The 15714-nt window shown below is 36.5% G+C and overlaps 1 protein-coding gene across 1 annotated transcript in view; it reads left to right on the top strand.

Moving 5' to 3' along the window:
* The window catches only part of SNW1 (SNW domain containing 1), a 35269-nt gene that overhangs the window by 8034 nt on the left and 11521 nt on the right, over positions 1 to 15714 (top strand). The window contains exons 3-9 of the mRNA XM_036841863.1: positions 381 to 542; positions 7668 to 7763; positions 7856 to 7962; positions 8907 to 9011; positions 10820 to 10889; positions 11580 to 11645; positions 13271 to 13387. Coding sequence (XP_036697758.1) covers positions 381 to 542; positions 7668 to 7763; positions 7856 to 7962; positions 8907 to 9011; positions 10820 to 10889; positions 11580 to 11645; positions 13271 to 13387 — 723 coding nt within the window. The remainder of the gene's footprint in view (positions 1 to 380; positions 543 to 7667; positions 7764 to 7855; positions 7963 to 8906; positions 9012 to 10819; positions 10890 to 11579; positions 11646 to 13270; positions 13388 to 15714) is intronic.

Raw genomic sequence — 15714 nt, 5'->3', positions numbered from 1 at the left:
AAGCCCGCGCACTGCAAGGAAGAGTAGCCCCTGTTCACTGCAACTAGAGAAAGCCCGCATGCAGCAACAAAGACCCAATGCAGCCAAAAACAAATTAATAAATAAATTCATTTAAAAAATAATAATAATAAAGAAAATAGCCCCTCTTCCCAGTCCCTTTATTGCTTTCAAGGCATTTATCACAAGCCAAAAATTATGCTTTTTATACCTTTGCCCACTAAAATGTACACTCCACAAGGTCAGAGACCTCTGTTTTGTTTACTGCCATTTCTGTAACTTCTAGCATAATAAGGGTTCAATGGTTATTTGTTGAATGAGTGAATATATCTTAAATCTCAAACTACTATTAAATATTCTTTTTATTTCTTTTTAATATATAGGATTTTGGAGATGGAGGTGCTTTTCCAGAGATCCACGTGGCCCAGTATCCCCTGGATATGGGACGAAAGAAAAAAATGTCAAATGCACTGGCCATTCAGGTGGATGCTGAAGGAAAAATTAAGTATGATGCAATTGCTCGACAGGGACAGTCAAAAGACAAGGTAACCCTCTCATTGATTTTTTTTCCCCATTGATAAATATTTTGTGAGGAGTTTTTTTAATTGTATGAAAAATGATAAATCTGGCCATTTAGTTTATGTTAAAAGTAATAGTGAAGTATACTTAGGCTAACTGAAGATGACTTCATAACAATATGAACAATATAATATGACTTCATAACAGCAATGACTTTTTCCTTTAAAATTCCCCAAATTGATGACAGGTTATGTATACTTAAGGGTTTTTATGTATTTGTTTTACATTTTAAAAGCAGTTCTTTTTTTTCCCTTCTAGTTTTATTGAGATATAATTGACATACAGCACTGTATATTAAAAACAATTCTTTTATAGTACTAACTTTTTTAAAGGCTAGCAAATTTTTAAAAATCTACAATCCTAGCACCCTAAAAAAATTAAATTTAGTTTTGTCTATAGTCTTCTATTTCTCTTCCATGTACTTAAAGAGTACATAGATACTTAATTATTTTAATGGTTCATTTGAATAGAATTAATCACATAGACTTCTTTCTCCCTTGATTAAGTACAAAACTGGCACTTGCTACTTTTAGGATGGCCCTGCTTACAAAGTAATCCAAAGACAAAAAATGAAGTTTACTTAAAATAATCTCATCACAGAGCAGCCACACTCAGAGCCAAGGAACTGTTTTTAAGACCTAGTTTTTTTTTTTAATAAATAAATACTCCAAGTAGAGGTAAAAGGGCTCTTTGGAATTGAAGATATTGGGGAAAGTACTTGAGAACCTTCACTACCTGTCCTTTGCTTCTCTCTCTCCCAAACATTTTCATTTTACCCTGTAAGACAGCACTAATGATAAACCATCCTTTGCTCCTCCATCATGGCTGCTAGTTTTGGGGGAAAACAATTATGCAGTCATGCAAATTTGTATCTCAGGTTTCAGCAGAGCTGTCTTGATGTTCCTCCAAGCTTAACTCCTACTACTCTCCATCCCCTCTCAGTTTAACAGGTGACTCCCCATCTGTTTGCAGATAAGACTACTGGAAGAAAATTGTTGGCTTTCTTTATCCTGCACGTGTCTTTTTGTCTTGACTATTCCTTTTGTCTCTATAACAAATCTCTTCTCCTATCTAAACCTAATCTTGTCAAGTGTATTCTAGTGTATCCTGGATCTCGTCCCTTCCCCTTTTCTTTGTAACCTCACCTTTACATGCATTCCCACTTTACATATATACACACTCACATATACACTCAAACATACACATCTTTTTTTTACATGAATGAGGTTTTAATTCTCATAACTCCTATAGATGCTTTTTTTTTTTACTTAAGATGTTTTGAAGATTTTCATTAAGAAAAATCTATATAGATATTCTAAGCATTAGTGGTTTCCAATTTTTTAGTTTTGCACACAGTGCTGTATTCAAGATCCATATATAAACATCTTTTTGCACATGAGTATTTGTGTAAAATAAATTCTTAGTAGTCTATACATTGGGTCAAAGGATATTCACATTTCAAATGTGGCACATAATGCCAGTATGTTCTCTAAAAAGCCTTTGCTTAACAATCATTCCATTCTTTTGTGTTTCCCTCAGACCCTCCATCTGTTAGTCACCATGATTTATCTTATTTCCTTAACATTTCTCTGGTATAGTCCCTTCTCTGCTACTTAGTTCAGACCCTTATTTTTTCTTGCTTAATTTACTGCAGTAGAGTCTGAACCCATCTCCTGGGCATTTGTCTTGCCTGCCTGAAAAAACAGTCATTCACGTTTTTCTGTTTCTCTCCCTCTCTCCCCCACATAAACACACACAAGCATGCACACTTAAAATCTTTCCATAGCCTTCAGGATAAGAACCAGCCAAGCACCTTATGGCACACTTGACCCCTTGCTTACCTTTCTAGCCTAGCATCAACTTTCATGACCAGAATACTGAAATCCGAAAATAAAGAGTCCAGTTTTAGCCATTCTATTTATTTTCAATACGAAATAATCACCATAACAGGTGGTGGTTAAAGAAGAAGAAACTTTCAGGCATTCCCTATGAATGTCTGCTATGAGGAACTTCTTGCAGCTCCCCTATTATGGCATGTTCTTTCTTACCTTGGGAGCTTCCTCTGGGTGCCCTCCTATGCTGGGGAAAGCCGTCTCCCTATTCTTTTTTCTGGCTAAATTCTATTGCTTTCAAGTCACAACTCGCTCTTCACTATTCCAGGATACTCTCCCTGATCCTCCCTAGCTAGATTGGGTGTCCTTCCTCCCTATTCCCTGTGTTTACTGTAAAGTAGCAGTTGTAATTATCCATTTTGTTGCAGTTATCCTTTTGTTGTAGTTATCCATTCACTAATAATGTTCTATGTCATTTGGCTAAAAGCTCCTTGAGTACAGAGATTATATCTTTTCATTTTCCTCTTTGGCACCTAACTTAGTGCCTGACAGCTTGACACACAGGCATTCAGAAGTGTTTGTTGGAGGTATTATAGCAATATTTATTGAATAACAGAAAACCACTTTTCCTGAAGCCACTAAGGAAGCACAGTCCACTCCTGCAAAAGGAAAAATAAGTCCCTATACATGCAGGGCATATACTGGAAATTTACCCTGGGCCATGAAGGCCTTCATCCACCTTTGTTTTGGTGCACCTCTCCTTCTCTGGAATAATAACTATGCTCTATTGGTATGTGCTACCTCTCCTCTCATTTATTAGGAAAAAGCAGCATTTTAGGACAATAATTTGACATTGACAGGATGTGTAATTTTGAATGAAATACAGTTTTAGCCCATCTTACATGTATATTGGTGATTCTTTTGTATTGAAAGTAGAGTAGAAATGTTAAAACTGAACTGTTTATTTTTAGATTTCAGTATTCTGGCCAAATAAAATCTCCAAAGTATTGTTCGTTACACAGTAAAAACCTTACATGTTTGCCTAGAAATCAGCCACTGGAAATGAACCCTAGTAGTTTATAGGGGTACCACTCTCAGGTTCATACTAACCCTGACTGTAATGGGGAAGCTGTACATTTGTGGGGTGGGGGTGTATAGGAAATCTCTCTACATCCTGTTAATTTTGCTGTGAACCAAAAACTGCTCTGAAAACTGCTCCTAAGACTGCTTAAAAAAAATCATAATAAGTAACCACAATGAAGATTAAAAAAAAAAAAAGAATAGGGCACTCAATGAGTTGAGAAGAAAGATACTGAATAGAGTGACTACCTGGAGGATTCTAACATTGTTTATGATGGATGTATTTCCTTGCTGGACTTTATACCCTGGAACATACATTTGAATTCCTTACACAAATTTAATTAATATGTTATTTTTAAAAGTGGATGTATTAATGCATGAAGTTTTAGACTGCATGTAATAATTCAACATTAACTATGCATTGGCATTTGGAGGAGGGGAACACTTCTTGATTGTTTGGGACTGTCTTGAGCATTGTATTATGTTTAACATAACTGGCGCTACCTATTAAATGCCAGTAGTGCCCCCTCCTGCACCCCCGCCATTGTCGTAAACAGAAACATCTCACGTGTTTTCAAAGGCCCTGGGAGGGGAGTTGGAGGCGTTAACATTGCCCTGTGTTAAAACCACTGATTTTCCTGTTTCAGAAGTAGGAATTGGCTACTAAATGCACAAAATGAGATTTTTAAAAAATTCATTGTCATTCAGAATGCTGATATGCAGGGTCCTTGACATAGGATGAAAATGGCTTATTGGATTATTGAATTTGCGCTATACTGCAGTGGTTTCTGATTTGTATCAGAGGGATCTGGCATTCTTCAGGAACCAGGGACTTCTCACTGAAATATTAATAATGAAAGAGCAAGAATGGAAAATGCTAGCTGTAGGTATAAGAGGTGAACAAGGCAAGGTTCCAAGGGATAATATTCTAGGGCAAGTCTAAGGCCATTGATCTCTCTAAATGTAAAGTAAATACTGTGTACAAGACTTAATAGTAATACAAAATTGGGAAGGAGAAAAAAAAATTTAAGTAAATCTCAATAGAACTAAATCCTTTTTTATTTTTTTCCAAATTGTGACTTCAGTCATAAATCTTAAAATAAAAAGCCTGGTGTTTACATTTTTCCTTCTGAAATCGTTAAATAGGAAATGTTACATACATGATATTGCCTAAAAGAATGCCTTCAACCCCTCAACCCCCCCCAAAAAAACTCCAAACAACCTTAACCCCAAGATAAATTGTATGTTATTACCTTGGTCATATGATTTCACAAACTATGTCTATAAAGACAGCGTTTTCTTTCTACCTCTGAAATGGTAGCTATGCTGACAAGCTTATCCTTTTAGTCAATCCAATCCTTTGCCAGTTTTCAGTAACAAAAAACTTCTGTTTCATAGATGAGTTATTACTTTATCTTGTTCACAAAACTCATTTGTGCTCCTGATACCTTCGAAAGTATATTGTAATTTTTCGGATAATCCTCCCCAGCCCCTTTGCCCCCTGAGATATACTGAGTTTCTTCAGCACATTTGGTTCTAAGGCAATAAAAATTTGGGGTTTTATAGTGAATACCATGGAGGAATCTTGCTCTTCAGATGTCCTTCACTCAGCTTTGTGAAATGCTAGAATCTTATTGATGCTCATTTAAAGGGTTATTAACTTTGGAATACCCAAATAAGAAGCAGCAAATGGCTCTTGTATGCTAAATTAGTATTGAGATTTTATGTTGAGCATATACGACTACCAGGGAGTAGAATCCCTTCCTGTAGCAATTACTGTGTAAAAGTAATTAACTCTTCATAGTCTTGGTATTATTTTCTAGAGATTGTTATATAACTTTTAATTCTTATGATATAGATTTTTTCCATCCTGAAAAGAAGTAAGACTTTTTTTTTTTTAATTTATTTTTATTGTTGGTCGTGTTGGGTCTTTGTTGCTGCGCGCGGGCTTTCTCCAGTTGCGGCGAGTAGGGGCTGCTCTTCGTTGCAGTGCGCGGGCTTCTCATTGCCGTGGCTACTCTTGTTGCGGAGCACGGGCTCTAGGCACGCGAGCTTCAGTAGTTGCGGCACGTGGGCTCAGTAGTTGTGGCTTGCAGGCTCTAGAGCACAGGCTCAGTAGTTGTGGCGCACGGGCTTAGTTGCTCCACGGCATGTGGGATCTTCCCTGACCAGAGCTCGAACCCGTGTCCCCTGCATTGGCAGGCGGATTCTTAACCACTGCGCCACCAGGGAAGCCCAAGAAATAAGACTTTGGAGGTCAGCTACGAGCTGTGTGATCTTAATGCACTGAGCCTTGCTTTTCTCACTGGAGTGCGCTTTAGGGTCCCTTCCAAAATGAACACTCTGAGAGGATGGTGACACTAGTAGCTCCCATATCAATAGACATGTTTTGTGGTAAATTATCTACATTTCTTACCTGATCCCTTTTCTTATTCCTGAGAAAAACAAGCTGGAGATTTCAGTCTATAGTCATGATACAGTTTTTCCAGGAAATCAACAGCTTATATAGAACATTCTGCAGGCCCAAAATATATGTACCTTTAGCATAGAATAGAGCGTCTCTGAAAGTCATACATTCAATCATTTGTACAAAAACTATTGACTGAATGCCTCCTGTGGACCAGGCATTGTTATAAGCACTGGGGACACTTAAATGAATAAGAGATTCCTCATCAATAATATAGGTATAATCATTGTGCACACCTCATAGGGTTGATGCGAAAGTTAGGTTAGTTTATGTATATAAAGCAAAAGAACAGTGGCACAAAATAAGTGCTTAATAAATGTTACCTATTATAATTGTTATTACTTTAATGGGGAAGACAGGTAAAGATTTTAAATAGATAATAATTTCATACTGTGAGCAGTGCTTTGAAGAGAGTATACAGAGTTCTGTGACACTGAATGATTGGGTAGGGAGGGGTTGCCCCTTTAGTGAGGGTAGTCATAGGCGGTCTCACCCTTGCATACCTGACCTTTGAACCAAGACTCAGGTTGAGAACCCAATTGAAGAACTGGGAGCAATACTCTGTAAAGGCTCAGAATTGGGGGAAAGCAGGTTGTGTTCAAAAAACAGAAGAGTCCATGTGACTGAAGCATAATGAATGAGGGAGCGAGAGGTACAGGGGAAGATTGAAGCTGTAGGCAAAGCCAGGTCAGGTCGTATAGGCCATTAAGTTTTTTTTGCTCTGTTGTTTGGAGTGAGAAATTAGCAATAGCATGCATTTCCTTTAAGCTATTTTAAGGAATGTCATGGTAGAATGCAATTATTGATATAAGACTTTGACTTATAGTAGTAAACATTTTCTTCTGCAGAAAATTTCTGAAGATCTCAAGTGCCCAGGAATTTTGTTTTCTTTCATATTTATAAGTTGTCCTTTATCTGTATGTGTGTCAAAGAATTCCCAACTCAAGCAGCAAAATCTAGAATGCTGCTTATTTGTTAAATTTCCAGTACTTCTGTTTTTCTGTAAAATCTGCCATGTAAGTTATTATGGAAGTATTCGAAAGGATAGATGGACATGAAAGTCAGTAATATTCTATTTGGCAGAGGCCTACCAATCAGATAACAGTCCTAAATTTGGATAATGAGTGTAAAATAAGGTGTGTGTATAGAATTTTTTTTTTTCAGGGAAGAAAGTGTTCTGGGTTTTTTTGACCATGGCATATGTTCATTTTCTTAGTCTATGAATAGAGTTGATGCCATAAAAGACAAACATTATAAGTAGGGCGAGGTCAATGAAATTTTTTAGGCCTCCTGAATTTGGAAATTATTCAGTAACCTGACTTACATTCCAGTGAGCTTGTAATCCAAGCTAATGGTGCTATAGGAGGTTTATATCATCATTAATTTCAAATCCTAGTGAGCCTTAAAAATAGGGATCACTGATGCATAAGATTTTGTTGGCACAATTTATTTGGATACTGACTTGATTAGAAGATCTCAAATAATTTAAATGCTTGAGGTCAGAGGAAAATTATTAACTTTTATAGCCAGGGCAGCAATTTATATATATATATATATTTAAACTTCCTTGGTTTTAAAATCTAAAAGACAAAATCTGTGTCCTAAATTTATAAGTGTGCTGAGAGGACATTTTGACTTCTGAAATGACTTAATGAGGTTGCTTCTCTTCACTCTTTGCTTTTCTTAAGGCTGCTTGTGTTTGAACATTTTAGGTCATTTATAGCAAGTACACTGACCTGGTTCCCAAAGAAGTCATGAATGCAGATGACCCAGACCTGCAAAGACCTGATGAAGACGCCATTAAAGAGGTAACTGGGAATTGATATATATAATTATTTTAGATGACTTTTTACATCTTTATTAACTTTCAAACCACTCAATGTGTTGTTTCTTATCTCAGATAACAGAAAAGACAAGGGTAGCCTTAGAAAAATCCGTATCGCAGAAGGTTGCTGCGGCCATGCCAGTCCGAGCAGCTGATAAACTGGCTCCTGCTCAGTATATCCGGTATGAATCATGCCTGGAGGTTTTAGTTTCATGTTGGAAGTGATTGGATTTGGGGGTCCTGGTATTCTTTCACTACCTTTAGTCACAATTGTAAATGCAGTTTTTTGAATAATGACTTGAAGCCTATTGACTCTTTGCGCATTCAGTTGAAAGCAGAATTTTTTAAGCTATCCACTTTTAAGATATTAGCTATTATGCTATTTTAAAAACATATTTTTTGTTTTTAGAAATTAACAATTACATAGAGTATATGATGCAAACCACAATGATTATAGTTTTCAATTTTTATATAATATATATGTATATAATATATAACAGTATATAGGAAATATTATATAGTATACTATTATAATTATTTAATATAATAGTATACTATAAATATTAATAATATATTAATATCATTTATATAATAATAGCCATCCTTATAATACTTCCAAATTTTGAGGGATTTCACTCAACTAAATCTTTATGTGGAAAGATGATTCATATATAGATATTAACGGAAAATTTAGAGCTGGTAGGACTGCTGCCATTATTCTTTCTGTTTTACAGCCTATGCTTAGTCAAAAACTATTAACTATAAGTTGCTTGCTGAGGATATTTTGAGGCATTTTTTCCTCAAATGCAGACTTACGAAATAGGTGCTATTTTCTAGACCTCTTATCTGTGAAATTGAACACTGTGGCTTCCATGGTTCAAAATGGACTGTGATGGATTATTTGCAAATTAATACAACTGTAGTTTACATTGTGCTTATAACTCAGAATTGCTGTTAGTTCTCTTATCTCCGTTGCTATCTGCTCTGCCTAAATATTGTTGCAATTTTCGATTAATACTTTGTGAGAGAAGTTGACAATGTAGTCCAGTTTAGGATTGTAATAGAAGAAAAATACCTATTGAAAACTTGAACTGGATATACCTTTAGTTTCATCTACATTCTTTAGATACACACCATCTCAACAAGGAGTGGCTTTCAACTCTGGAGCTAAACAGAGAGTTATTCGAATGGTGGAAATGCAGAAAGATCCAATGGAGCCTCCAAGGTTCAAGTAAGTAGGTGGTTTCATGAGAAGGAACCACTATTCTTAAAAAAAGATATCAAAGGAGGAAAATGTCTATCGACATGTGAATGGATAAACAGATTGTGAGACATCTATACGTGGAATACTGTTGAGCAATAAAAAGGAATAAACTTTAATACGTGCAGTAAAGTGACATGGGTGAATCTCAAAATAATTATGCTGAGTGAAAGAAGTGAGACAAAAACAAGTACATACTGTATGATTCTTTTTATATAAAACTCTAGAAAACGCAAACTAGTCTACGATGACAGGAAGTAGATCAGTGGTTGCCTGCCAGGAAGGAGGGAGTATGGATAGGCGATGAGAGGAAAAAGAGGGATAGGCAAAGGGGCATGCAGAAACTTTTGGAGGTGATGGGTATCTTCACTATTTTGATTGTGATGATGGTTTCATAGGTATTTACTTGTGTCAGAAGTTAATCAGATTGTACACTTCATGTATTGTTAATTGTACATTAGTTGTACCTCAATAAAGCTGTTTCTTAAGAAGGCAAAAATATATTGCTCGATGAAATGATGTTAATAGTGTGGAGGTAAAGTGGGTAATGATGATGAGAGAGTTGGCTGTGTTTTAATAATTGTTGAAGCTGAGTGGTTGTGATGAGAAAAACAACTTTTGAGGAAAACAACTTTTTTTTTCCTGAGTTGCTGCCTAGGCATTTTACAGTATGATAACCCTGCTCACACCTAGAGACTGGACATTTAGATTAGGACTTGTGTTTAGGATGCCGGTCATAAGTTCCCCCTTTGCCTTTCCCAGGGAACCTTTTAAAATATAGTTGGCCCTTTGTATCTACAGGTTCTGCACCCGTGATTCCAACCAACCACAGATCAAAAATATTCGGGAGGGTTTTCCCTGGTGGTCAAGTGGTTAGGACTCCGTGCTTCCACTGCAGGGGGCACGGGTTCAGTCCCTGGTCGGGGAGCTAAGATCCCACATGCCGCGTGGCATGGCCAAAAGAATAATTTTTTTAAAAAAATTCAGGGAAAAAAATTCCAGAAAGTTCTCAAAAGCAAAACTTAATTTGCCACACCTACCAGAACTATTTATATAACATTTACATTGTATTAGGTATTATACGTAATCTAGAAATGATTTAAAGTATATGGGAGGATGTGTATAGGTTATATGCAAATACTATGCCACTTTAATAAAGGACTTGAGCATTCACAGCTTTTGGTATCCTCAGGCGTCCAGGAACCAGTCCTCCTCAGATACCAAAGGGTGACTATAACCACTTAGAGTTAAGCCCCAGGAAAAATTAGTATCCTCTGTCCCAACTACCTTGTAAGTAATAGGTATTGCTACCCTGCTCTCTATCTCCTGCTCACATGTGGCCTAGGACAGAAGATTATCCTTCCTCCAGTTCTTTCCCCGCTCCTCACTCCTCACTTCTGGGATCTGAAAGTAATAATAAATCTTGTGACTCTACTTCCTCAGGTGGGTGTATTAAAACTGCACCTTTAATTGAGAAACAACCCAATGGGTTTCACTTCCCCAAAGTGGGAGCTTGGATGCTGAGAGAGCTATCTGCGGACCCTGGGTGGGTGTCTTGTGCCCCTCATTCAGCAGGTCATAATCTGCACATTCTTAATTGAATACACCAGCTCTAGCTTCTCAACACATTGCTATATAATAGGTGGACGTTTGTTATACACTCTGTTTTTGTATCTGTTTGAAGCTTTACATAATAAAAAATGAGGAGGGGAGACGACTATTAACTAAAAAGGAAAAATCTGTATCACTCTGTGGTTGTGCTTTGGTTTATCCTTCAGGATTAATAAGAAAATTCCCCGGGGACCACCTTCTCCTCCTGCACCTGTCATGCATTCTCCTAGCCGAAAGGTAATCTTTGCTCTAGTTTAAAATCTCTTTTTGTACTCATGATTACTAATTTTATAAATAACCTCACATAGAATAAAGTCTAGATGCCTATGTAGTTACATTTCACCACACTTACTGTTTCTTTAATTTGTTTTCCAAGATCAAATAGGGACCCACTCAAGATTATAACATGCAGTTCCAGAGTGCCTATGAGAATGTATGTAAAATGTTAGCTATTAGTTTTATTATTATTAACCTAACCCCTGCATTTAACGGAATGAAAAGGGTCTGGTATTTGACAAGAAGAATGTTATCATAGTTATAGGAAGTAAGTACCTGGGATCATTAGGTCTGTGCTTGATAGTCCAAGTGGCTTTTTTTAGATATATTTTATTACCCAACTAAAAGAACAAGTTCTCATCTGAAAGAAGTCACATCAGTTTAAATATGTAAAAATACTAACCAGCATATATAACTGTCAAAAATAATTTATAGATTATTTTCCATTTTTTATATTAAAGTTATTACTAGAACCCATGATATGGGAACATAGTATATAGTGCCACCAAACAAATGGAATTAGGACCTTTGACTAAATCCATCCATATGTAGTGTATACTGAGCTGTCTTTGAAGAGAAAGATTGCACTTAGGTTTTTAGCTAGACTATAAATCTAAAAATGTCTCTTCTTCCTCTCTTTTCTCGATTCAGATGACCGTGAAGGAACAACAAGAGTGGAAGATTCCTCCCTGTATTTCAAACTGGAAAAATGCAAAGGTAATTAACTTGTCATAAAATCAGTCTCTTAGTTTTAGAACCTCCTGGAAAACACCCAGGAAGGACCTTCAGCCTGGGTACCTTTACTTGAAACCTCAGCATCTCATTTAGCTGAAGATTTTCAAGAAGGAACACTCAACTTATGTGACTTTTCTCTTTTTATTTTAATGTAATAGAAATGTTAGTATGCCAGGCACATGAATACCATGTGGATTCTCCTAGTAAGTTGTAGTTACCGGAAGCATATAGACAAGGAATGGGTAGAATAAAGTAACATATCAATGAAAGATGGTATTCTTTAGAAAACTCAACTTTATATCTAAAATTCTTCCTGAAAGGATTTAAACCAATTTAAATAATCACATGACAAAACAGAGTAAATGTTTGGATATATTCAGTGCTTTAATTTTTAAATTATTTGTTTCTGTTTATAACAATGCAAGTATAAACTATTTAAATCCTAGATATCTCTACTAATCACCAAAGCTTCCAGGAGTCATGAAGAATCTGTAAAATAATGTGGAATAAATTTCCTAATCACTGTTTCCTCTTTTCTCCCAAATAATATTTCATGATTCTGATGTTGATGGGTGAAGAAGGCCACTTTAACCCATGGTTTAAATATAAATTATTCCTTAAAGGAAGTTAGGGAATTCCCTGGTGGTCCAGTGGATAAGACTCCGTGCTTTCACTGCCTAGGGCCCGCGTTCAATCCCTGGTTGGGGAAGTAAGATCCCACAAGCTGTGCAGCATGTCCGAAAAAAAAAAAGAAGAAGTTATACACTCATCCTGAAACAAAAAGATTGTTGGGTGGTCTGGTTTGGATTGATTAATATGTATGTAACTATGAGGTATCTTGAGCTGACTCTGTAACACTTCCTTATATTAGGAATAAAGACCATGGACTAGAGGTCAGTATTTGGGAGTCTAGTCAGAAATCTGGAAGAATAAAGCTAAGCCTGAAAGTTACATGAATGTTCAAACGTATTCCTTGAGTTGTTGAAATAGGATGCAAAATTTCAAAACACAGAATCTTAGTTGTCTAGCAAATTTTATCTTTTTTCCATTTACTAAAACTTGCAGGGTTCCAAGAATCCGACAAGTCATGAGAACAGTACAGCAGATTAAGCTACCTATAGACACTGTGATTTTAGTGATTTGTTCTACCTTTGTATGACTGTTACATTTACTTGATGAACAACTATTAACTATTTGATAGTGATTTCCTTTTATTATAACCCACAATCTTAACATGAGAATCTGTTTTCCCAGAGCTTGCACTCTGAAATCATACTGCCCAAGTTTAAATCCTAGTTTGTCTGTTTATTAACTGTATGACCTTGGTGACATTACCTCAGTATCCTTAATTTGTGAAATGGAAATAATAATGTTACCGGTCTTACAGAATTGTTGTGAAGGTTAAATGAGGCCATGGATATAAAGTGCTTAAACAATCCTCCACAGAAAGCACTCATTGTTAGCTGCTGCTGTTGTTGCTTCATGGTGAAGAAAGATGTAAGGAAAAAACTTTAAATGGTTGTCAGAACGGACATATATAAACCTAGTTTTAAAGACTCTGTAGTAGCTCTTTTGTGACCAGTGTTTTCTATCTGCCTTCACGCTAGGGTTATACAATTCCATTAGATAAACGTCTGGCAGCTGATGGAAGAGGACTGCAGACAGTTCACATCAATGAAAATTTTGCAAAACTGGCCGAAGCCCTCTACATTGCTGATCGGAAGGTTGGTCTGTTATAATTAAGTTGTTTAATGCTCTTGATAATTTGTAAATCCGTTCTCAGTTACCTAAGATACTGTTATTTTAGCTACATTGCTGAGTACCTGAAGAGGCTGTCACCTGTGGATGTGTTCCAGAGATGACAGGTGCTGGTTGCAGCTCTGTACCTGGTCTCAGCGTTCGTAGACTCGTACACCTTCCTCACCACTGGTGATTCAGCTTCCTCACAAAATTCCAGAATAATGGTTCACTAGGCTGATCTCATTTTGGGAAGATTGCCAGCTGCTCTTTTTAGGTTTCATCATTTTTCTCTCTTTTAAATGTAGGTGTCTCTCAAAAGGTCAGTATCAGGGAAGGGCAAATAAACATTCCGATGTGTTGAATGCTATAGAAAATGACATTCATAATATTGGCTGTCTATTAATATCATGGTATTAATATGTGTCTTTGAACTTTACATACATCATGGCATGTGTATAGAACATAGAAGAGTATACCTTCTGTATCACAGTGAGCACCCTTATGGAAATTATCTCTTGCACATCTACACTAAAGCTTTATCTTTTTTTTTTGAATTTTATTTTATTTATCTTTTTATACAGCAGGTTCTTATTAGTCATCCATTTTATCCACATCAGTGTATACATGTCAATCGCAATCTCCCAATTTATCACACCTTACCCCCCCGCCACTTTCCCCCCTTGGTGTCCATACATTTGTTCTCTGCATCTGTGTCTCAACTTCTGCCCTGCAAACCGGTTCATCTGTACCATTTTTCTAGGTTCCACATATATGCGTTAATATACGATATTTGGTTTTCTCTTTCTGACTTACTTCACTCTGTATGACAGTCTCTAGATCCATCCATGTCTCTACAAATGACCCAATTTCATTACTTTTTATAGCTGAGTAATATTCCATTGTATATATGTACCACATCTTCTTTATCCATTCATCTGTCGATGGGCATTTAGGTTGCTTCTATGACCTGGCTATTGTAAATAGTGCTGCAGTGAACACTGAGGTGCACGTGTCGTTTTGAATGATGGTTTTCTCTGGGTATATGCCCAGTAGTGGGATTGCTGGATCATATGGTAATTCTATTTTTAGTTTTTTAAGGAACCTCCATGCTGTTCTCCATAGTGGCTGTATCAATTTACATTCCCACCAACAGTCCACACCCTCTCCAGCATTTGTTGTTTGAGATTTTCTGATGCCCATTCTAACTGGTGTGAGGTGATACCTCATTGTAGTTTTGATTTGCATTTCTCTAATAATTAGTGATGTTGAGAAGCTTTTCATGTGCTTCTCGGCCATCTGTATGTCTTCTTTGGAGAAATGTCTGTTTAGGTCTTCTGCCCATTTTTGGATTGGGTTGTTTTTTTTTTAATATTGAGCTGCGTGAGCTGTTTATATATTTTGGAGATTAATCCTTTGTCCGTTGATTCGTTTGCAAATATTTTCTCCTATTCTGAGGGTTGTCTTTTCATCTTGTTCATGGTTTCCTTTGCTGTGCAAAAGCGCTGAAGTTTCATTAGGTCCCATTTCTTTATTTTTGTTTTTATTTCCATAACTCTAGGAGGTGGATCAAAAAAGATCTTGCTGTGATTTATGTCAAAGAGTGTGCTTCCTGAATTTTCCTCTAAGAGTTTTATAGTGTCCGATCTTACATTTAGGTCTGTAATCCATTTTGAGTTTATTTTTGTGTATGGTGTTAGGGAGTGTTCTAATTTCATTCTTTTACATGTAGCTGTCCAGTTTTCCCAGCACCACTTATTGAAGAGACTGTCTTTTCTCCATTGTGTATCCTTGCCTCCTTTGTCATAGATTAGTTGACCATAGGTGCGTGGGTTTATGTCTGGGCTTTCTGTCTTGTTCCATTGATCTATGTTTCTGTTTTTGTGCCAGTACCATATCGTCTTGATTACTGTAGCTTCGTAGTATAGCCTGAAGTCAGGGAGTCTGATTCCTCCAGCTCTGTTTTTTTCTCTCAAGACTGCTTTGGCTATTCGGGGTCTTTTGTGTCTCCATACAAATTTTATGATTTTTTGTTCTAGTTCTGTAAAAAATGCCATTGGTAATTTGATAGGGATTGCATTGAATCTGTAGATTGCTTTGGGTAGTATAGTCATTTTCACAATATTGATTCTTCCAATCCAAGAACATGGTATATCTCCATCTGTTGGTATCATCTTTAATTTCTTTCATCAGTGTCTTATAGTGTTCTGCATACAGGTCTTTTGTCTCCCTAGGTAGGTTTATTCCTAGGTATTTTATTCTTTTTGTTGCAGTGGTAAATGGGAGTGTTTCCTTAATTTCTCTTTCAGATTTT

The sequence above is a fragment of the Balaenoptera musculus genome, chromosome 2 (assembly GCF_009873245.2).
Source record: "Balaenoptera musculus isolate JJ_BM4_2016_0621 chromosome 2, mBalMus1.pri.v3, whole genome shotgun sequence".
NCBI classification, from domain to species: Eukaryota; Metazoa; Chordata; class Mammalia; order Artiodactyla; family Balaenopteridae; genus Balaenoptera; species Balaenoptera musculus.
This window is presented reverse-complemented; position numbering and strand designations above follow the sequence as displayed.